Source organism: Camellia sinensis, chromosome 1 (genome assembly GCF_055761805.1).
Source record: "Camellia sinensis isolate YWXY chromosome 1, ASM5576180v1, whole genome shotgun sequence".
NCBI classification, from domain to species: Eukaryota; Viridiplantae; Streptophyta; class Magnoliopsida; order Ericales; family Theaceae; genus Camellia; species Camellia sinensis.
In genome coordinates this window covers 25616485-25628027 of record NC_138961.1, presented here as the reverse complement: position 1 = coordinate 25628027, position 11543 = coordinate 25616485, and the positions used below count along the sequence as shown (strand labels likewise).

Here is an 11543-nt window from a genome sequence, read left to right as displayed (position 1 = left end):
GGACTGGTTTAGTTTGGAACCGTAATCAAAGTCTTGGAATCAGACTGATTTTAATTGTTTTACAATTTTCAAAATCAGAACCAAAACTAATAAGAATTAGACCAAACTGGCGATTTTGACTATATTGAATCAACTTACTAATTTTACCCATTTTTTTTACACCGCTAATAAAACCACTTGAATTTGGAGTCAAAAAAAAAAAAAAAGAAAGAAAAAAACTCATATAATTCGAGGGTTGGTCCAAATTTGGTTAGTTGACCTTGTTTTCATGTGCTTCATTCTCTTTTTTTTGATTCATACATTTATTTAACCTAACCTAAATGTTTGCATTGAAGTATAAAGATCTTCCTAAGTTCAGTAGTTTGGGTACTACTCACAATAATAATACGGTGGTGTTATATGTATTAATTAATATACTAATTAATATATCAATAAATACTATGCCATTATCATTCCAAAATTATAAGTCCACCTATTATACAAGTTATAAAGACTCAAAATCTCTAAAATTATACGACATCATCCGTTAGTATACTAATTGATATACCAATTGATACATGTAACATTATTTATAATAATAACAGCTTTGGGCTATATGCCCTTTAATGACGTGTAAATTATTATTTTTTTGTTCTTACAACTATGTGAGGAATACTGAAAATTTTCATAGAATAGAATATAGATTTGAAAATATATATTTTACCTTACATATATATTCTATTATGTTAAAACATCCGTATTGTTGAATTTAGTTTTTTTTTTTTTCTGGCATTATTTGAGGTTAATAATAAAAGGTTGCTAAATGTCCCTACCTTTCCTTTTAAGACTCCCCATCACCAAAAGAGAAATGTTAGGGATCATGAAATTTTTTTCATGAAAATGATCATGAAAGATTTATGACTTTTAGATTATCTTGATTAGTGTGTGGTGTTTTATTCTAAGTGTAATCTAAAGGTCACAAATCTTTCATGATCATTTTCATGAAAAACTTTTCATGATACCTAGTATTGCTGCCACCAAAATTGCTCATTTCCTTATTTTTCTTTGGACCCAAACCATAATCCCAAATATACCCTCACCTCAACATTTTGTCTCTCTTCTCTCATTTCACTGGTCCCCCAAATATAACCCATTTTGGCCGACGACCTCCCCGGCCATCATAGCCTCTGCCGGTAGCTTCCTTCTCGTCGTCCGCTCATCCCCAAACTAGACCCACCACCATCTTACACCAACCCCCCATCGCCGTCGCTCTCCCTCTCAGTTATTTATCAACGGCGCCACCCTATAAAACAACCCTAGAGCCTTCTTTACCATGCTCGTGTTTGATTTTTCTTCATTTGAAATTGTCCCGCCTAGTTCGGAAAACCAATACCGAACAAATGGTGGAGGTTCCAGTGCAGACTACCGAGCAAATGGTGGTAGTTCGGTTGAAGACTGTCGAACAAATAGTGGTGGTTCAGGCCTTAAATACCGAATCGAATGAGAGGAGAATTTGGTGCAAACGCAAAGGAGTTTAGCTCAGTTTCGAGGACCGTCTTCGAGCATGAAGAAAATGTTGAGAACAACATCCTCAAAGAGTTTTGAAAACACTGTATCCGTCATTTTCGTTACAAACAAAGAAGTGTGTATTGATACAAATTTTTGATACTTCCGTTTTTCTAATCATCTTCCTCCTCATATTTCTTTCCCCAAAACCCTAATCCTAGATCTAGAATTTTTGATCTAAAAGCAACAATATTTGCCGGAGGTGGAGAAGTGGTGACTGCCTCTTCTCTCTTTCAGTGGTGGTGTGGTGGTGAGGGGGCTACGAAGGTGGTGGTAGTTCGATGGTGAGACATTGGAGGGAGTGGTGATTGCAGAGACTAGGGGTTACTGGATGGTGGTCGGAGATGGTAGTGACTATCGGAGGTAGTGGGGGATGGGATTAGGGTTAGAGTTAGGGTTAAGGTTAGGGTTTGAATTTGAAAAATTACGATTAGAAGATTAGGAGTGAGAATAAAAATGAAATTTTATATTTGGACAAAATTAGAATTAAAAAAAATGAAGAAGGTGGAGATTCAAAGTAGAAAGGTAAGGGTATTTAGTAGCCCTCTAATATTACACTTAAGTTGGGAATAATATGTAGAGTAGGGATAACATTTTATATAATTTTTGGCCTTTTAGGATTGTTTACCCAAAAAAAAATCATTCTTTTAAATAACAGAAAATGAGCATAAGACTTTCGATCTGATAGTTGTTTATTATTTTGTTTAATATAATATTCTTAACTTTTACCATTAAAAGATATAAGTTTGAGAAAATTAAAATTATTTATAAAACTATTATTCATATTAAAAAAGATAAAATTGAAATAAAATATGCTATTGTGGAGAATTGTATTATTTGGGAACAATTAATAAAAAAAGTAGAACTTAGTATAGGACTCAATACTAATACTAAGAGTAAAATAATACTTATTGAAATTTTTTTCAATATTCTATTGAATTAAAGGTTTTCAAATCCATTTATTTCAGTTTTATAAATCCACATTAGATGTTAGATAAATAAATTGCAAGTATGAACAAAATAGATATACCTATGTTACTCTTGAACTTATTCAAACAATTCTAGAATTCGTTAACTCCATACACAAGAAAGACAAATTTTAAACTTTTCTTCTTGTTAATTTAAAAAGGTACATTTTAAACTTTTTGTCTATTCTCAAAGTCTTGACTTTACAATATAATATATATTTTTCATACTAATATCAAACCTAAGGTAAACAAATTATTGTTCTGTACTTAAAGCCTAAATACATCATCAAACAAGCCCCATTTAGGAGAAAATTGGTAATGGTTACCAAACAAAAAGCCCTATTTAGTAGATTTGGTAGATGAACCATACTATAATTAGGTTTAATTGAAAGGGTCTTAAGAAATGATACAAATTACATTGTGCTTTTTTCTCATAATGCAAAAAAATTGAAAAGGAAAAAAAAATAGAGAAAAAATGTAGTTTATATTTTATTCATGTTGTCTTTACTTATTCATTTTTTTTTAAAAAAATTCCTGCTTAAATTCATAATCCAAATGCTAAGCTATCTTTTATTTTCAAACTATCTAGCAAAGGTGAACCATCATTTCTTACCCGTAAGATTTTCCACTACTTCATTGGTTTGGACCATTATGTAGGAAATGAAAAGAAGAAAAAATATATTTATTGTCCAATCTATCAATCTGTTTTAAATCATTGATGATTCCATTCCAAAAGAAGTACTAATTTCATCCCAAAATATTAGTCATTTTTGAAAAAAATTAATTTTTTTTGAGAGTACAATTATTACACTTTAAAAATATTAATTTCTCAAAATTACTCTTTAATAGTATATTTTTGGGTAAATTACCAATAGGTCTTACTTTTGAGACTTATTACCCATTATTAAGTTCTATTGATAAATTTATCAGTCTCTTGTTTTTATAGTGATAAATTTATCAGTTAGGACTTATAGGTAAATAAGTCTAGTTAATAAGACTGATTGGTAAGTGCCCCTATATTTTTTTGGAAATATCAATTGCTATAATTGTATTTTTTATGTTATTAATGAATTTAAAAGTAAGACAAAATAGAAAATTTATATTATTTTAGTCTTAATTTTTAAAAATAAATTAATATTTTAAAATAATAAAAAATGAAATAAAGAATTAATATTCTAAAATGGAGAGAGTATAAACTTATCTTAAAAAACATCAAATATGGTTCTTACTATAAAACTTTATTCAAATCGCTTCTACTAAGAATTGAGGATTGTGTTGATTGTAAGAGATGTAGATGTACCTGCCCAACATATTTCTTCACGGGAATATCTAATGATTACATGTTTATTGTGTGAATGCACTTAAACTGATAGCATTCATTGTGCCTGTTTGGTGCAGTTTAAAAGTTATTTATTTCAGCTTTCAATTTATTTTAAGTTATTTTGATGTGTTTGGTTTACCTTAATAATGCAGCTTATAGCTTTTTGTAAGTCGGAAATCAACTTATTCTTTGAGTGGGGCAGGAGATGCTTAATTTATAAGTCAGAAATCAACTTATTTTCATAGTTATAAGCTATAAACTGTTAAGGCAAAAGTTATAAGTACTTTCCCACAGCTCTACCAAACAAGGCCATTGAGTGATAACAACTCACAGTAGAAAATTATTAAGTGCATATAGATTACGATGTGTCAATATATAATATGATACTTTTTATTAATCACAAAAAATTATACCTATGTTATCTCTTAAATACTAATATAAATAAAGAAAATGATATATCTCACAATTTAAACTAATTAAAGACATTATATGATAAGGATTAAAAACTTCTTTCATATTTACATCTTAACGTCACAAGTTTCATTTCGATTATCCAAATCGTTTACTTTTTAGAACTCATTGAGTAGAATATTCATGTGAAAATTAAGATTATCTGATATCAATACCTATATGTTTGAATCAAATTTGTATTATAAAAAATAAATAGGTATTCTTCAAAATTATATTTGTTGTTCATTATTTAAAACATATATGATTTAAACATATACTTACCGATATTCAATTATCTTGATTTTTTACATGAATATTCTATTCAATGAGTCCAAAAAAATGAACGATTCGGATCACTGAAATCGGTTAAAAAAAGGTCTACTATGCCTAAATGCTCACTCAAATTGATATGATAATTTGAGAAAAGCTAAATTCATATGAGAATATTCTTTCCTTAACTAGAAATTAATAGTGGTAAGTTTAAATATCTAGAAGATTTTAATTAAGTTTTATAAGATTCTTCAAAGTGTATTTTAGACAAATTTTAAATTTCAACCCCAAACCATCAAATCTCCTTGAGTGTCTCTATTAGCAAAGTGTGGCATTAAAATTTTTCATTGTGTTCCAAATGCGTTCTCTTGTTTGGTTGGATTGACAAACTGTGGCATTAAAAATTTTTATTTTTATTCTTATTTCTTACAATAAATTTTGAAAATGCCAACTAGCTACTTAAAGTTTTGGAAAAATGCTATTTATAAAATGATTTTTTTTTTGATTTTTTATTACTAAAAATAAATTATACACCATTGTGTAGGCTATCATCAGATTCAAAAAAGGATTGTATTATTAAACTATTAATTAACAAATGAATTTAAATAAAAAAATACATTCACCAGCCCAATTAAAAATGAATTTATAATACTTCATTATTTTCCAAGTGCATACCAACCTTTTAATTTAGAAACAGAATTGACAACAAAGAAACATCAGTTTGGCTCTTTTTGGTAATGTTTTTATTTATTTATTTATTGTTTTATGTTTTTTTCTAAAAAGTAATAAAAATTTAAAAACACTAATTGTTTTATTTTTGTGTGAGAATAATTCTGAAATATTTTTGAATCACATTTATTGTACAAAATTAAATAATAAATATAATTTTGAGAATAAATCGTTCTTTTTTCTCTCTCTTTTTATTTTTATTTTTATTTTTTTAAAAATTTTGCGTTAAATTTGATCCAAACTTTAGGGTTGGCCCATTGACCCAAATTTTTGAAGACCTCAAAATTTTATCGTTGATGTTTTTCAAAAGCTTTTGTAGAAAAATTATTAGGAAAATTCTAAACATATATAAAATTAGAAGTGCTCACGGTTCGATTTTAGACAGTTCGGTTTATAGTTTGGACCTGTTGTGTGTGATTTGAGAAAAATTGAACCCACAACTGCTTATAGTGTGAGTTGCGATTTGTGCATATAGGGTTTGCCGATATGCGAGAGGTTGCGGGCAGTTTACAGATTGCATTTTTTTCTTTAAAAATTTATTTTTGGACATTTTTTTCCATTTCGTAAATATTTATTTAGGGGCCTTTCCACCATTTTCTAAAATGCTCAACATTAATAATTAATGAATTAAAACTTCTAAAATTAAAAACACAACAAAATCAATTCCTAACACAAGCAAATCATTCAAAATTCTAAACTTTTAAATAAAATCATAAACTAACACATGCACATCTTTTTAAATTCTAAATTAAATCATCAAAATCATTTACTATCCAACAATACAATTAAAGTAAAATCATTCAAAATCTTAAACTTACCTAAAAGTAATTCTTTATTAACTTTTATATTCATCCAAAATGTTATAATAAAATAATAATAAATTGTTATCAAACTTCATCCAATTCAAACCCATTAAATAAAATAAAAACATATGTAAACTTGCAAACTCCATTATGAATCATATCCATGATTAGGGTTTGGATTGTTGGGCAAAAATATCTAGGATATGATGAATAAAATCAACGGTCTAGGTTTAGAAAAAAAAAAAAAAATCTAAGTGCGGATGGATTCTTGCGTGTGCGGGTAAAACCCACAACTCATAATAATGTCATATTTCAAACCGTATTTGCACACATTATGTTTGCGAAACCGGCTATTTATATGCGGATCAGATCGGTTCGGGTTGGGCGGGTTGGGTGGTTCGGATAACCCTATGCCCATCTCTACATAGAATTCATACAAAAAAAATTTGACAAAATGATGTGATATTGTCATTATTGTAAATAAATTCATTTTCTGTGATGTTTTATTTTGAAGTGAAAGATTTACAATAAATCACATTATAAATTTTTTGTTTATATAACATTACTTAAATTATTATTATCTCAAAGGCCTATTAAATAATTGAATGTTAAATAAAAAAAATACAATGTAAAAACTAATATTTAAATATAAACAAACGTCTTTGGGTGTTATTTGCTCTTAGCTGCGGGTGTAAATTTGGTTCGGCTCATTCGAGTCTGGATTTGGGGCAGTCCATGTCGGCCAGTGTGGGTTTTTGCCAAAATTTGGATTGGGCCTGTCTATGGGTCAAAAAATTAGACCTAGGTCTAGGTCTAGGGGATATTCGGACGTTGGACGAGTTGGGCTTGAACAAATTATTTTTATTTTTATTTTTTATTTTTTTCACCAAAATTTTATTCTTTTTCACCAAAAATGACATTGGGCCTCTAGCGGACCGGGTTTTGAGTAGGCCTGGAGTGGACTGATAGGTCAAGCCAGACAAGCTAGGTTCATGATCCGACTTTCAAAATGACAACTCAAACCTGAATCTAGCTGGACCGGGCTTGTCTCAAACCGTGAACAGGCTTCTAACAGTCTACGGGCCGCCGCCCATATGTTTTCAAAAAAGGATTGTATTATTAATCTACTAATTTACCTGTGTTCCCAAATTCAAATCTTTTCACACTTTCTCTAACAAAAATGTTAGAGATTTTAAAAATTTTACTAAAAAATTTATCAAATATCTCATATAAGTACGAGACCCACATAAAACCCACATTATATGAATCTTACACTCATATAAAATATTTAATAAAATTTTTAAAATCTCAAACCTTACTCTTTTCCTAATCAATGAGGTATACAATTGATTTCAGTCTATTACTGCTTACGCCCAAAATTTTTTTTTCACTTTGGACCAATCCACAGCTTTTGACAAACAGTAGCTTACCATCCCCACCTAAATTTATCAAACCGCCCAATGGAAATACCATGACCCCCCAAAAAAAAACCACATTGCCACGTGTCACATTAACTCAATCTCAACCATCCACGTGTCTTTTCCTTGCATCCCCAAATAAGCAAGACGTGTAGCAAACAGATTAGGAAGTGTAGGTCACCTCTCTCTCTCTCACCTCCATTTCCAATTTAACCCCATTTGTTAGAGAGAGAAAAGAATACACATACTTTTATATCATGTATGTACATATTCAATACCTACATCAATTTTCTATATATTTAAAAAAACCCAAAACTCGATTTGTATTTAAAGGGTGGGGTTTGAGTTTGAAACAAAACAGAGATTAGAAGTTCCACAACATCTGACCTAAATATTTTCAGCTTCGTTCCGAAAAAACACGGGGATAGAGAAAGAAAGAGAAGGACACCCCGATACCCGCCCCGGCGCACTCTAGCGAATTCCCGAGAATCGGCCTCATGCAAAACCTCACTTTCTCTCTCTAAAACCATATAGATATATATAGCTCTCGCTTTCGCTCTGTACTCTCAGTCGGTGCTTCAACTTTCTCTCTCTAAAAAGTCGAGATATCAACAAATGTCTCGTGTGGTGGCGGAGAACACCTCTCCGGCGAGAGATAGATTGTCGTTTTTCCAGAGAAATCAGTCGATAGAACTCTCAAGCGCCGCCGTAACAGGGGCGTCACCGACGCTAGGCCAGCTCCTGAAGTCCGTCGGCGACGTTCGGAAGGAGGTCACCGGAGACGAGACTCCGGTTCACCAGGTCCTGGACTTGAGCGACACCAGCCTGGAGCCTCGCTCTCTTCCTTTCGCTCTCTCCTTCAACAACCTCACCTACAGCGTCAAAATCCGCCGCAAACTCGCTCTCCCTTCCTTCCTCGGCGGCCGGAGCAACCACGGACCGCCGGTCACGGCGGAGCCAGTCGCCGGAGAAAATGTGTTCAGGAAGACCAAGGTGTTATTAAATGACATCTCTGGAGTTGCTCGTGACGGTGAAATCATGGCGGTGCTCGGAGCGAGTGGTTCGGGAAAGTCGACTCTGATCGACGCTCTAGCGAACCGAATCGCTAAAGGAAGCTTGAAAGGAACAGTGACTCTCAACGGTGAGCATTTGGAATCGAGGCTTCTGAAAGTGATTTCTGCTTATGTAATGCAAGACGATTTGTTGTTTCCTATGCTCACAGTCGAAGAGACTCTCATGTTCTCAGCAGAGTTCAGACTCCCTCGAACTCTCTCCAAATCTAAGAAGAAGATGCGAGTCCAAGCCCTAATCGATCAACTAGGGCTCCGAAACGCCGCCAAAACCATCATCGGAGACGAAGGCCACCGTGGAGTCTCCGGCGGAGAACGCCGCCGTGTTTCAATCGGAATCGACATAATTCACGATCCAATCATTCTCTTCCTCGACGAGCCTACCTCGGGGCTCGACTCAACCAGTGCTTTTATGGTCGTCAAGGTTTTACAACGAATCGCACAGAGTGGAAGCATTGTAATCATGTCGGTTCACCAACCAAGCTATCGAATCCTCGGTTTGCTCGATCGATTGATCTTCTTATCACGCGGACAAACCGTTTACAGTGGTTCACCGATGAATCTCCCAGTTTTCTTCGCTGATTTCGGGCATCCGATTCCAGAAACCGAGAATCGAACCGAGTTTGCGCTCGATCTGATACGCGAACTCGAAGGATCGCCTGGAGGAACCAAAAGCTTAGTCGAATTCAACAAGTCATGGCAGAGCTTGAAGCGTTCTCGAGCCCCAGACACACCAACACATGGTTTGACATTGAAAGAAGCAATCAGTGCGAGCATTTCACGAGGAAAGCTCGTCTCCGGTGCTACTAACACCAATGCTAGTCCAACTTCTATGGTTCCTACCTTCGCAAACCCTCTCTGGGTAGAAATGGCGGTACTATCCAAACGTGCCATAACAAACTCGCGTCGAATGCCAGAACTCTTTGGCATTCGACTCGGTGCTGTTATGGTCACGGGATTTATTTTAGCCACAATGTTCTGGCGCCTTGATAGTTCCCCCAAAGGTGTTCAGGAACGCCTCGGGTTCTTTGCTTTCGCTATGTCAACAACATTCTATACTTGTGCCGATGCCTTACCAGTCTTCCTCCAAGAACGCTACATATTCATGAGAGAAACCGCTTACAATGCGTACCGAAGGTCTAGTTACGTTCTCTCGCACTCGCTCACAGCATTGCCTGCTTTGGTTTTCCTCTCTATGGGTTTCGCCGCCTTAACCTTTTGGGCGGTAGGGCTCGACGGTGGACTCTCAGGGTTCTTCTTCTACTTCCTCATCATCTTCGCTTCCTTCTGGGCTGGAAGCTCCTTCGTTACCTTCCTCTCTGGCGTAGTCCCACACGTCATGCTCGGCTACACTATCGTCGTCGCAATCTTAGCCTACTTCCTTCTCTTCAGCGGCTTCTTCATCAACAGAGATCGAATCCCACCTTACTGGATTTGGTTCCATTACATTTCACTCGTGAAATACCCATACGAAGCTGTGTTGCAAAATGAATTTCAAGACCCAACAAAGTGTTTCGTCAAAGGGGTTCAGATCTTTGATAACACACCGCTTGGTCAAGTTCCAACTGCATTGAAGTTGAAGCTGTTGGATAGCATGAGCGCTACTTTGGGGATGAATCTTTCGAGCGGGACATGCTTGACCACGGGAACAGATATACTCCAGCAACAGGGGATTACTGATTTGAGTAAGTGGAATTGCTTGTGGGTTACTATTGCCTGGGGGTTCTTTTTTAGGATTCTGTTTTACTTCTCTTTGCTGTTGGGTAGCAAGAACAAGAGGAGCTAAAAAACTAAGTAGTAGTGGTGGTGGTGGTGGTGTATAACTTTCTGTTAATTTGGAGATGTTTGTGTTTTTTTTTGTTTTTTAATTTAATTTCTAAATTTATATATGGGATTTTACTTTTGGTGAAATTTCAAGTTGAGTTTTAAGTTGTAAAATTGTTTCTCATACACATTATATACTCTAATAATATTTTTATTTGAGCAATGTTGCAGCCTCCACAAAAAAATAGTTTTGTTCATAGATCAACCAAGTGTATGATTAACATAGTTTGAAAATTTCATTTTTGGATGAGATTTTGTACTAAAACATATTATAATTGAAATTAATTTGATAAAAGATTAAGGTTTTGTTTGATGTAAATATTTTATGATTTTGTATCCAAAAAAAAAGAGCATAAAATATTAAAAAAAAATATTTTATATCAAAACAAACTAATCTAAAAGTAAAGTGTAAATTTCAATTTAAAATTGATGACATTACTAATCCTCCTTTTTAGTCTTATCAATTATATAATTATAATGGAAAAAAAGTTCTTTTGACAGAAAATGGTGACAAATGCATTTATGCAATTAATAGTATAATTTTTGTATTTTTTTTTCTATTCATATAGCATCACTCAATTGTAAATTGTAAATTGTAATAGAAGTTGTCAGTACATCATCAATAATTGCGAAAGAGTTATTTCAATATATTTTCATTTGTAATTAGTATTTGTAGTATTATTCAATTTAAAAATAACAAAGGAAGATTTTAATATTCTAAATGACATAATATTTATAGATTATTGATTTTAGTAATGGTATGACATAATCTTATATATTTTAGTAAAAATCTCGATTATAATAATGTAATGAAGAGAGCCTAAATTCTTCCTAAAAAATTAGGTCACCTATATTGTAAAAATCATGAAGTGCTGAGAGGGTAATGCCATGTAAAACCTGTTGTCACCCTCTTAATCCCTAATATTTTACAAATGAATCACAATGTGAAGATGATCATATTTTTGTACTAAATTTACAAATTTATGAATGATAAGGTGTGTTGAATGATTTAGAAAGGAAAGATAGGTCGGCGTTGAATTCAAATTAAATTTGAACGAGTCACATTAATTTAGAACGTAAAAATGTGATATAAAAATAATATAAGTATATAATTTGATTGTTGTTACCACTTAGTAGTAATAATG

The 11543-nt window shown here is 33.0% G+C and overlaps 1 protein-coding gene across 1 annotated transcript; it reads left to right on the top strand.

Moving 5' to 3' along the window:
- The first annotated feature begins 7710 nt into the window (after positions 1 to 7710).
- Positions 7711 to 10561, top strand: LOC114323273 (ABC transporter G family member 6). The gene has a single exon (XM_028270838.2). It carries the CDS (start codon positions 8120 to 8122, stop codon positions 10358 to 10360), a length of 2241 nt encoding a protein of 746 aa, XP_028126639.1. The 5' UTR covers positions 7711 to 8119; the 3' UTR covers positions 10361 to 10561.
- The last annotated feature ends 982 nt before the right edge of the window (positions 10562 to 11543 follow it).